This window comes from Ambystoma mexicanum, chromosome 8 (genome assembly GCF_040938575.1).
Source record: "Ambystoma mexicanum isolate Mex_15411 chromosome 8, UKY_AmexF1_1, whole genome shotgun sequence".
Classification (NCBI taxonomy): Eukaryota; Metazoa; Chordata; class Amphibia; order Caudata; family Ambystomatidae; genus Ambystoma; species Ambystoma mexicanum.
In genome coordinates, this window is record NC_090929.1 from 603520191 (window position 1) to 603533126 (window position 12936).

Below are 12936 nucleotides of genomic sequence, written 5' to 3' on the forward strand. Positions count from 1 at the left end.
AAATTCAAATATCGGGTTTTTCAAGGTTGTAGAATTTGAGGACGCGTATGTCTCGAAACAAGCCTCAGTCCTAATCGCCATCAAGCTAGTTCTTCTGTAGCTCAAAGTGACAAAATGTCCTTAGATCAGAATCACGGAAACGAGCCATTCAGAGACGAGTAGTATCACAGCAGCAAATCACCTTTTAGGTTTGTGTTTATCCTGCAAAGCTTCTATTTTGTTGTCTATCCATTGGTGTACCTTATCGGGAACATCAAAGAAGTGTGCATTTCCCCTCATAGAGTACCTTTAGTTTGGCCAGGTAAAAACATATATTTCAATCATATTTGCCATAGCTGTTCTTTAACTAGGACAAACTGGTTTTGCTACTTCTGCACTTTTACCTTATAGCACGGGTATGTAGCCAATGTGGACAACCCTCTCATAATATGTCCTCTGTCTCTAGAAAAACTCAGGATGTATTCCCTCTCCTTAAATTTCAGGACCTTAACGAGAAGAAGTCTTGGGGGGGGGGGGGCTCCCAGCAGCAGTCGTTGGGCCAGAGATCTATGCACCCTCTTAACTGTGAAACCTTGGGATAGTGGGCCTCGGCCAGTCTACTGCAACAACATATTCTCCACAAAGTTGGTTGGATCTTACCCTTCTGCACCAGATGGAAGGCCTACAAGTGTAACATTATTCCTCTGTGACCTCCCTTCTGCATCTTCAACCCTATTCTCTAATATCTTCATCTTTACAGTCGGGTCTGCCACCAAAGCTTCAAAATCCTTTGTGGCGGACACAGTCTCCCGAATATTAGTCTCAAAAGTATTCACTCTCTCCAGCAGTGATCGAATATCGTGTCAAAATAGATTAACATCTTTTTTCACCTCATCAATTTCCATCTCCACAGATGCCCTCAGTGTTGCAATTGACTCCACTATTTGGCCTCCACCCTCCGAAACCTCAGGAGGAGGCTGTAGTAACTGTGTTGGGTATGCCCACAGAGGGTGTTCACCTTTCTGCAGCTGCTACTGTATAAAGGATTCTATTTTGGTTTGTTTGGCCTTTGCCCCAGACTTGGGGTCTGCATTGATCCGCCATTGCAATTAACGTATCTGCCAATTATTGCACCAATCAAGCGGCCTCCGCAGGGGCAATCTATAAAGGGTTCCCAGCAGCAGTTGGATTAATGTCTAGTATGGGTGGTACAAAATAAGCACCCCAGCTATATCCGCATAGCAGGGTCCTCCTCAAGTACATGAAGATCTGAGTGTACCCACCCACGCCTGCTTTGGGAAAACCCTAACGGTTTGCTGTGTCTCTCTTATGCTGCAACCTACAAGCACCTCAATTGGGCATCAATTTCCAGAGCGAATCTTACTACAACAGCACAGCTTCAAGTGTTCAAGTGTCGTCGTATCAGACTACCCCTCAATCACGCCTGACGACGGCGGCATTCTCCCTTTGCTGTCCCTTGACACACTCTGTTTCCGACCCCCACAAACTGGGTTAACCTTTGGCGTAGCAGGTCCCCTGTCGTGGCTGGGAAAAAGGGTAGACAGTTCCCGTCAGAGATCCCAGCTAGGCAATTCCTGTAACCCTGCTCACTTCAGCACCATCTTGAAGCTTCCGTTGGTCCCAGCAGAAGCGCTCAGGGTTTGCCTATATCTGCTCCTGGGACCTCCGAGAACAAACCAGAGGGTCCTCTTCATACCCTACAACCACCCGAACCCATGGTATTTTTCAAAACATTCTTTAGCTCAATATATTCATTGCTGTTATGGTGTATGTTTCCTATCTCTGTGATGTCATCCCTGATGGAATCTTGCAATACTTTTGAGTGTGTTAATGTTCTAGTGTGTCAGTTGGGGGTGAGCCTGAGCATGAGGTTGGCCTGTGGTGAGCTCTGTCCCCTCCCCCAGTCCTGTCTCCTATGATTTATAGCAAGAGTAACTGGAGTATTGTAATTAACTGTAAATAGTGTACAATAAAGCTTCCCTGGAATACCTAAGACTCCGTGGGTGGACTGCGTCGAGTCACTTTACTGGGGACACCAAACACGACAATTGCGTTCAACAGGATCAAGCCGGAGCTCGGGCGACACAGCATCGCAGTCGGCCAGGCCGCCCAGCTTTTCAGGGTTAGCGTGCCATAGCAACACCCTTTTCTCTGAACGAAGAAACCTTGCACAATTAGCTGTGGCAGAGTTCTTTGTGATATCCTGCTTGCTGTATACGGGGGCCGGAGGATTCTCTAGAGGGCGCCACTGCACTGGAACCCCACTGTGATTTCCTCAGCTAAAACCTTACTCCCTTTGTGTGGGGGAGAATGATAAAGCTATAAATGGTCATGGCTACCACACATAGTCCATCACACAGCAGGAATCAGATGCACAGCAACACAAACGTGTACTCTCATTGTAACCCGTGCACCCACACGTCCGAAGCTTTACTACACAGATAATACCCAACGTGGCCAAAACATGTCTGGAGTTTTTCATGGCCTTGTGCAGAAGGGCTGTGTGACAAGTCAATTCAAGCACAGCTGACCACTTTGGCATGCATCCCAACTGCTGTGCATATGTTATTTCCCCTTCTGTAAAGATACGGGAGGATGAAAAACCATGGTCTGGAAAGTTGCCAAGCGCAAACCGAGTGGTTCTGATTGATTCAAAACCTTCTGGCCATCACTCTTCAATGTTGTGAGCATCAGTCTTTAGGCTAGTCTTGAATGGAGGAGTCCTTAATCATGTGCACTATCAGTGTGTACTGCAACAAAGCAAAACAAAAGGTGATAGCTGGAAAGTTTATAATGAATTTTAACCTCTGGTACAGCGCTGATTAACTCTGCAAACCATCATGCTTTAGCCTGCCAATCCATTGCAGAAATGGGAAAGACAATAAGCATATCAGGCTTGGTCCCGCCCCAAAAGGGGCAGGCAAATAACAAGGGTCTGGAGGGTTGCCTGAAGCAATGCCAGAGGTTACGAAGAATTCTGAACCTTCCTGCCTTCATCTCTTTTGTTTTGCTAACGGTGTCTACTGTCTTTGTGCAAGAACTATACAACAAAGTGCAAACCCAGGTGCTATTGTTCTATTTGGGAGAGAAAGTGATGTTTTAGTGTTCTGTCTTTTTACAGGACAGTGGCTATTTCTAAGATGTAACCTCTAGCTGTAAAATGAAAATGGCTTCATTTTAGCCACTCGTCAATGTCATTGCTTTCAATGGATGGTACGTGCATCAGTGAAAAGCTGCAAATATGATGACATGTGTCTATGATGGTTGCACACATCTGAGAGGGGTCCATCTTTGGCTGAATACCTGAAGTAAAACACGTTTGTTCCCCCAAAAAAGTTATGCATGTACTCGCACCCTTTGCTTCTGGGGTGAAATCCTTCAAAGAGCTGCTGGTCAATTGTGTGGATGGCAAGGGAGAAATGCAAAGGATAATGTGGAAGTCATGCCAACCGCAGTAAGATGCTGGCTCAATCCCTACAAGGAGATGTGTGGTGAAAGCCCCTCCCCTGTTTAGGGGCCTGTGTATGCACCTTGCCTCTATGCATTTGCAGGAAGAGTAGGTGCATTTTTCCTCACCCACCCAAGCACAGCAAAAGCGGTTTTGTCTCAACCGGGATAAAGGGATATGAAATAGATGGGGGTCACCTACTTTTATTGGGGCCCACTGTTGGGCTGGGCATTTTTGCCACCCTGCCATTCCACTAAAAAATCAGGGGAGCGGGGGTAGACTCTAATGATGCATTCTCTGAGCCATGATTGACATGGGACTGCACTACGACCGACAATACCCGGGCTCTATCCTCTCATCCTGACTCTTCAATGTCTATCTGGCCCCTTTGGCCCACCTGATATCTACCTTCTCTTCTAACTTTCAGTGTCATGCGGATGACACTCGTCTCTCCTTCAGGCTTCCCCCAGCCTCCTCCTTCACTCATCCTGACTATCTGTGATTCCGAATTGGTGCGCCTCCAACAATCTTTGCCTCAATTCTGGTAAGACAGAGATCCTTCTCATTGGGACCCCTGCTCCCACTTTCCCTCTCTCACTCTGGCACCCTCCTTGGTCACTCTACCCTTGCCTTCCTGTGAGGCAAAAAACCTTGGCGTCATTTTCCTCTCCACTCTCTCCTTCTCTCCTCACAAAACGGACCTGGCCAAAAAAAGGCGCACTCCCAGTTGCACCTCCTCAGAGGTATTCTAACTTTTCTCACTTTCCCCCAGAAGCTCACTGTATCCAGGGACCTGGTTCTCTCCAGGCTGGACTACTGCAACAATCTCTTTCTGAATCTGCCTACCTCTACTTATCGCCCTCTGCAACCAATCCAGAACAGGACTGCAAGACTTATCCTTGGCCTCAAGCCCAGGGACTGTATCACTCAAGCCCTGAAATCTCTCCACTGGCTCCCAGTGGTTGTAAGGACGAAGTTCAAGATACTTTGCATCATCCGCAAGGCTTTCTGGGGCCGGGGCCTGTACTACACTCAACTCTCTCTTCCGAAAAACCTTCCTTCTAGAGCCCTTTGCTCAGTTACCTCCAACTCTCTGCGGGTCAGATGCTTCTCCAGGCAGAGAGTGGGTGGTAGATGTTTCTCCCCTGACGGTGCATCTCTCTGGAATGGCCTCCCAGCCCCTCTGACTTGAGACGGAGCACCTGAAGTTCTGGAAGCAGCTCAAGACCCTCCTTTTCTCCTCTGCCGTCTCTCTCTCACTCCCTTGCTAATTTATCTGTATGCTGTGCCTGCTTGGTTTCCTCAGACTCTCTTTCCTCTCAGATCGACCCTCCCAGGTCCAACTTGGGTCCTTCCTTTCATCTATCTTCCTCTCTACCTGTGGTGTTCAGGGGTCTAACCTCTCGCCCTGGCTTTTCAACCAATACCTGGCAACTCTCGCCCACTGCATTGCCATTTTCTGCTCAAATTTCCAGTGCTACGCTGACGACACTCAACTCATTTTCAGGCTGCCCTCTGCCACCTCCTCTCCCTCTCTCATCTCTGATTGCCTAACTGCCATTCAAGACTGGTGTGCCGCCAATGATCTTTGTCTGAATGCCAGCAAGACGGAGATCCTCCTCATCGGCACACCTTCACCATCCGTTCCCCTCACTCTCTGGCCGGCCTCCCTTCGCCCTCCTCCTACCCCCACCTGCGAGGCTAAGAACCTCGGGGTCATCTTTGACTCCACCCTTTTCTTCTCCGCCCACATCTCTGAGGTGTTTAAAAAGTCAAATTTCCGACTGCACCTCCTCAGAGGTACTCTGCCTTTCCTCTCCTTCCCCCAGAAGCTCATGGTATCCCAAGCTCTGGTTCTCTCTAGCTTAGACTATTGTAACAGCCTCTTTCTAAATCTACCTGCCTCTACTCTCCGCCCTCTGCAACTAATCCAGAACAGGTCTGCAAGACTTGTCCTTGGCCTCAAGCCCTGGGATCATATCTCTCCAGCTCTGAAATCTCTTCACTTGCTCCCAGTGGATGCAAGGATTAAATTCAAAACCCTCTGCATTGTCCACAAGGCTTTCTGGGGCCTGGGTCCAAAATACCTTCAGCTATCCCTCTGCAAATACCTCCCCTCTCGAGCTCTTCGCTCCTCTACCTCCAACTCACTCGGGGTCAGTTGTTTTTCTAAGAAACAAGAGGGTTTAGGTCTCTGTCTTTTGCTGGGGCCTCCCTCTGGAACAGCCTCCCTGCCACTCTAAAACTTGAGGAGAACCATCTCCCGTTCCGGAAGCACCTCAAGACCTTCCTCTTTTCTTCTGCCTTCACTCCCCCTCTCCCCTGCTGATCTGTTCTCTCTTGGCACCGTGCACCTGGCCACCCTCTGTCCTCCGGGCCCAGGTACCTGCTCACCCGGCCACCCTCCGGCACTGCCTCCGGGCCACCCCTTGCACTGGGGTCTGTATCTGTACCCATACAGCCCCCCCTTTTTCTTCCTGCACTTATTGGACCTACCCTGTCTGCTGCCTTAAACCTAGCACTTGCAAATTGCTGGCTGCATTACCACGGTTTGTTGCCTTTATTATTTATTTATTGTTATTTATCTGTTTCTCCTCTGCTTCGCACTTTCCACCTCTCCCCCCCTTCCATGCACTTTTCTCCTCCCCCCTCTCCCATGCACTTGCCCATTCCCAATGTCACTGGGCCTAGTAAGATCGCTGTTTTGTTCTCCCCTGTTCCCCTCCCTTGCCTTGTCGCGCTCTGAAACACTTATGTACGAGCGCGATAGAAATAAAATATCAATCAATCAATCACTGGGTACCAGGTTCCTCCATGACTAGTCTTCCTTTGCAATGCCAACTGGCCTATGCGCACTTGGGTTCTATAAATATAACCCCTACAGCCCCCTGGCCTCCTTGCACTTACCTTGATCGCACTGCCTTCTGCCCTCTCCTTTGCACTTCAATTGTCACACTTGCACGATCCGAATGACACAAGGCCTAGTCGGATCGTTTGTCTTGTCTTCTCTTCAGTCTCTTGTGGCGCCTAGAAACACTTGTGTACAGGCGCGTTATAAATGCCATATCATATCATACCTTATGTTTCACATGCTTTGTTGGCTCTTGGCAATGGTATATTTCAACCTTAAATAGATTAAACAGGGAATACAAATGGTAATTATAAGTGGGAGTTGGGTCATTTACAACTTAAACTACATTTTCCACACAGTGTGGTAGTACACTGTGTGATCAAATGGGACGTTTAGAAAGTATCTCTATAATATGCTGTGTGTTTTGCAGTTTAAAAACTGCTGCACTGTTTGCCTTCCTAACCCGTGCAATGTCTCTAATTACAGGCTCAGTTACAGGTCCAAAGTAATACTGAAAACCACCAGTTGAATGCCATTACTTGTTTGTTTAGTTTCATTTTTTGTGGGAAATCAACTGGTACTTTATTGATGAATAACAATAAGATGCATAATTATGAAACAATGACTGCAAGCATGTGATGCTAATGGTCATGCATAACCCAGGAGAGATATCGCCGTTCTCGAGTTCACCCATGCAAAGTGTAATATGCTCTACCAGGCCTTGCTTTTAGGGTCCCATAACATAGTATTCTGCATTCACTGTAGTCGTATGTTATAGTAGGGCGGATCTGCCTTTATTGGGGGGTCTCTTCTGATCAGTAAACTGCTTTGCTTTAGGATTGCATCATCCTCACCGGATGTGGAATATCTCATTGTTGGCATCCATCAGCAGGGTCCGTTTGTCATTCTGAAGCAGTTTGTCTAATATTGGAGTATTTAAACATCAAAGGTTTATTTTTTTCAGACAACCCTGTATGGTGGTGCAAATGTAAAGATACAGCAGGAACATGGATAGGATAGACACATGTCTGGAGTCAAAATGCTTGCTGTTAGGCTAATTTCCTTACCCATAATGCAATGCTAAATGGCTCTAAACTAGAGGCGAACTTCCAGCGAGAAATCATGGCTGGGTCTGTGGCAAACGTTGCTCATTAGCTCAAATTACCTATTCTGCTCCCACATTTCAGGTACCTTCCTCCATGTTTAAACCCACCTTAACATTAAAGGGGTTTGAGGTCTATGTATTTTTCTTCAACACATCGGTGTTGATGATGTAGTTGCTTTAGGTGTCATTTGGTATTATCCACTGGTCAGGCGTATTTCTTATGGAGCCTCTAGCGAACTAGTCACACACTTTCAGTAACAGTCCATGATTGTTGAACATCGTTGAGACTTAAGTTTGCAAAGCCGCGTTTAATCTGATAGGTTGGTTTGTTTAATAAATGGATTCGATGTGTTTGCTTTGGGACAGCAACTTTAAACTCCGATTACCCCCTGGTGAAAATGTGCGCCGCTTTTGGGAACTCATTTGGCTCGCTTCCCTGACAGGGTTTTTGCCAATTTGTGTGAAGTTTAAATCTTGGAATGTCCTTCCCTGGTGTCACGCTGTGGAGTAGAGGTCTCTCTCGGGCTGCTCTTTGGGGTCTCCTTGGCATGCCCGCGTTGCCCCTCTTTCGCCCCCTGAAAGGCGAGAGGACGGCAGGTCAGCAGTTACCCGGCAGCAGCTGGCACTTCCGTGGCGCTCAGACCCCTATTAATAACCGTCCCCCCCACCCGCCACCTCCCCCCGTCTGCCCGTGTCACTCCGGCGCTTCCTGTACAATGGCAAAGTGCTCATATTTGAAGTTTTATTGGTAAGGCCCAGAATTCCAACTCCCCGGCCGTGGCCGGTAGCGAAGCGAAGACCGGTGGACCAGAGCTCCCCCTGCGCGGCGAGGGCCGCTGGCAGAGCGGTCCGAGATGTGGATGAAGCGTCGGCACAGCGCCCGCGAGGTGAGCCGCCCGCCTGTGGCGGTCCCGCAGGAGAAGGGGGGTTCGTCCTCAGGTACGGCTGCAAGGGGAGAGAGGGCGGGGTCAGAATGTACCTCCATGTACCCACCCTCCTCCATCCCTTATCCTGCCTCAACTTCCCCTTTCCTCTCTGATTGCGCACTATGCACTGACTGGAAGGCGGGGCATCTGCTCCCCCTACCCCCCTTCGAGTTTCCACATCTATTTTTAGTGTAATGTTGGAGCAGGCTTGGGGAAGCGTATTGAGGGCGGTGGATAGTTTGGTGGTTGTGGTGGGGGTTCCCGCGCTGACGTTTCTGCAAAGTTTCCATTTTTCTACACAGTTTGGGGATTGACCCACCTCTTCGTGGGCAGCACTGTTTACCCAGTTGATTCAGATTTGAGGGCATTAGCATGTTTCTGCAGATGTGTATTGTGCACGTTCAGATGTTGTGTTATGTCAGTCATATGTTTATGTTCGAACATGTTGGCCTCCTGGTGCAAGCTGCTGCCTGCCAGTTGTATCCTGCCTACGTGCCGCGGTTTATGCATGCGCGTGCTTCTGCAGGCATTGCTTTATATTCTTAGCCGAGCTCTCGGTGCTTTTCTGTATGCAGTCCATCTTCATGCAGTTTGTTCCTGAATTAGTCTTTCCATTACCTCCATGCTGGGGGGTATCCAGCATGACAGGAGTGAGGGGGGCGGGGAAGGGTGACGGTCGGACGAGCAGGCTATCATGGGCGTAATTTTAGGGGGGGCGGGGCAGAGGTGTTTGTCCCCCCCAACTTTCATGGCACATCATTTTGTCCCCATTCATTTGGGTGGGACACCTTTTCTTCAGATGTCATGTCCCCCCCCCAACTATTTCAGCAAAGTTACTCCACTGCGAGCTATGTAAAAACTAATTTTGTTTTGATGAGGGCTGGGGAATCAGGACCTCACAATCTGTGGACAGAGAAGATAGCAAGCCTTGGGTAGCCGTCCATCTTCATGGGCTTCTCTCTATGCCCCACTCTACATGAAGTTGTAAAATGGAGCAGTGTCAATTTTTCCCGTGAATTCAATCGGAGCAAGCGCCCCTGAACTAATCCAATAAGGTGCTTTGGTTGGTGCTTCCCTTTATACATCTTTTTAAAACATGGATTCAAATTGTGCATTTCACAGCAAGTTTCAGAAACATTGACCAATCTTGTATGTGTCAGTTTAGGGCAACGTGGGAGGCCTGCGTTAACAAATGAAAAGTACCTGATGAAGGTAATCCATTGTGAGCCCATCTCTCACTTCTGCAAGGAATCATACACAGTGTTTTAAGTGGCCCGGGGCTCATCAAGGGGGCGTGGCCTATCAGCGGCGGCCACCAGCTGCATCGTTAGACCATGCCTCCTTGATGAGCCCGGCTTAATGGGCGCCAGGCAGTCCTTTGTAGAGATCAGCACCCCCTCCCACCTCCAGGGGAAAGGCTGCTGATCCCTGCATTTTTATTAAGAGTTGCCTGGTGGGGCACAGCAGCCACATGTTTTCAGCCCTTTGCGAGGCATTTGACGAGGGCCAGCAGCACCTTTAAAGCTGAAAAGGTGAGGCCTCAGAAAGCAGAGAACTTTTTTCCTAAAGCCTGAAGCTCCAGCGAAGCTCCCGCGAATGAGCGGGAGCTTCAGGCTTTATTAAACAAAGGCCTCATTTTTTCTTCTATAATAGTGGCACAGGCCCACGGGCATCTCTTGATTAAAGGGATGCCTCGCAGGTGCCAGTGCCACCATTATGGAGAAAAGGATTTTTTTCCTGAAGCCTGAACCCCTCCAATATGAGCGGGAGCTTCAGGCCTTACAAAAAAAGCCTTGTCCTCCAGCGGCCAGGGCTGCCAGGGACATTAGTGAGCCCTGATCATACACATGGGCAGCCCCTCATAGGATACCCAATAACCCACTGGTTTTAAATTTAATTCCGGCTTTGTGTTCTTTGTGGAGACCACTAGACCACACAACATTCTCATAACCCTCATTGGGAAACCTAAACATTTATTGCTGGTAGACCTATCTCTAGTTCACAATTTTTAAACATTTATGGTACACCTGTCCTCTAAATAGCTAAATAAAATGTTACTTTCAATCTTCCGCTTTTCTCTAACAAAGGCGACACGCTAAATTCTTTAATTCAGTTCTGTGGGCAGGGACTCTAGATTGCATAGAAAGGAAGTGACTGAAGGCACATTGGTTAAGACATTTTTATTCCAGCCGCAACTGCCACATCTCTGCAATTAACCCCCTATCTTTCAGATAGATTTTTTTTTGCAGGCATAAATATTGCTTCTAATTACCTTAACAGGACCAGGATTTAGTCAACACAGATTATGCCGGTAATCATGGTATAGGTGTATATTTATCCCTCAAAAAAGTGTGATGCTCACGTTTAAGATGAGAGACTTCATATGGTAACATTGGTGTCCCATTCTTTCACAGGGACCAGAGGTTAGCTGTGCCACTCCGTAGAGGATTTTAACACAGCAGCTCTCTCTTTTTTTTATAGCAACACCATGGACAGAAGACCTTTCCCTACAGAATCTGCCAACCATTAAAGACCACACAGCAAATGCTGAGGTTTTTCGTAAAGGGAGGAGGGTGCTTCTGCAGCACCAGAACCTCGACAGCATCTCTCAGGTGGCCCAACACAGGCACATCTCTGCCCGCAATCCTGCATCACTTCTGTGGGGAGCTCTAGTTCACTGAGCCAATGTATTGCTGTGAGAAATAGTGACTATGTGAGATATTCAGCATATATATGTGTCATGAGCTCTGCAAACAGCACCCACGATAGACCTATTTAGAGCACCACAGATCCCTGTTAATGAAGCAAATGAGCCACGGGAGAAAACTGCAACGGCCCGTGCAACTTATGGGAAGCCAGAGGAGAACAGTTTACCGCACTCCAATGAACACTTGCCTGTTGTTAAGATGGATTTCTAAACTCTGACCTAGTGGGCAGAAGTTTAAGAGGCCACCCTAGTTTAGTGGAACAGGGGAACCTTCTGGACAAGCCAGACCAATCACAGTGGCTTTGCAGGCGGTCAAGACTAAGTCTCAGGAGAGGTGAGAATGATCGGAAGCTCACGATGAGCACACACAGTAAAACTCCACAGAATATGCTTAGACAAGTGTATATCACAAATACATATGCATGTATTATAGGCCTTAATAATTAAACACAAATTAACCACAGTAATATAAAACAGTTACCACACACGCCTTTCACTAGTTAACATATACACAGTTACGTTTTGCCTAATGCGGGAAAAGATAGCCACAACCTGAAACAGAAGGGTAGGTTAACACAAATATAGCATTAGGTCGTTCTTCAGAATCGATCCCTGATTTAAGCAGTCCAGCCCTATAAAGTGGGGAGCCTTGTGCTGAAAAGTGCAGCGGTGCATTGAAAACGTGCAGTCCTGCGTATTTAGAGAAAGCAAGTCCTCTTCAGGGAGCTGTAGCAGTTCAGGAAGGGGCTTGAGGTGATGAAGAACAGTGTCCTACTATTCGAGGAGGGTATATCGTTGCAGGCAAGGTGACCTTTGAGTTTCAGAAATAGCTAGGGAGCACATGCTAGCCCAGCTAAGGTGAGTATCTTTTTAGGGATTCTTGTGCGTAAAGAACAATGGTTGTGCCAGGGCGGCCACCGTTAAGTAATGCAAGTACTCAATGACCCTCAACACAGTCTGGCCCAAACTTTGCCAGTCTAGTCCTGGTCGCCTGTACTTTCAACCCCTACAGTTACATGTCGCTCCGGTTCTCAGCGGCTGCAGGACGGAATAATTGTCTGTGGCGGGATAGTAACCCTTTTTCAGCTCTCGATGAAGAAAAGAGGAACGTTACAATGCAGCCCATCTCAGGGCACAGGGGGCCAGGCAGGCAAGGCTCCTACAATGACCGTCACCACAGCAGGGTGACACAGGGACCACTAATGCTTGTGGCGTGGTGTACTCTCATAAATTGTGACCAAGAGGAGCTAGGACTTGGCGGGAGAAGGCGCAGGACCACAAGCTAGCGATTCCCCAAGTCTCGAGTGTCAACTCGGGATTGCAGTTCTCCTATGTGATACCACGGGTTCGAGCTGGTCAGTTCGCTGCATGGCCCAGGAACACTTCCGAAGAGGCTCTTTTGGAGGGTAATCAGGAGGTGCTTCCCACTACCCCAAATGGTCGAAGCGCCCTTGCAGGCCTTCAGTGATTGATGCAAAAACAGGGGTCCAACAGGACAACAGTAGGCTCTGGGTGTCAAACCTTCCAGCATGTCTCTGGCTGTTCCACATGTCTGCCTTAGTGTTTCAAGATACTTGGACCCTCCTGTAGTTCGGAGAGAACTTAAGTTGATTGACCTGGAATGGATGCAGAGCCCCTTCTCTTATCGAAGATTTGTTTCGCGCTCAAATCTTGGATAACCAATCGAAGATCTGCTCTCTTGCATGCACGCCAGATGTGGGCCAATCACGGCCCACAGTGGTCCCAGCCATTCAGGCATACCAGACATACTGGCACCAGTAGTGTGGATTGGGACCAAACAGTCCCAATCCTCTCCCTGGGCACTAGCGCACGAGACATGAAGGATTCTGCGAAAGTTGCAGTTTTTGTGGGAGGCTGCATGCCCAAATAAGGAATTTC

General features: G+C 48.2%; 1 protein-coding gene across 9 annotated transcripts in view; it reads left to right on the plus strand.

The window, feature by feature from the left end:
* ARHGEF10L (Rho guanine nucleotide exchange factor 10 like) overlaps positions 1-12936 on the plus strand; it is a 972373-nt gene that overhangs the window by 551647 nt on the left and 407790 nt on the right. Inside the window, exon 1 of one of the 9 annotated variants that reach the window (XM_069610316.1) lies at positions 8178-8343. The exons of the other annotated variants lie outside the window; for them this stretch is intronic. Within the exon in view, the coding sequence (XP_069466417.1) occupies positions 8259-8343 (85 nt within the window). The 5' untranslated portion in view covers positions 8178-8258. Of the gene's footprint in view, positions 1-8177; positions 8344-12936 lie in introns of those variants that run through there. 9 annotated transcript variants of the gene reach the window in all.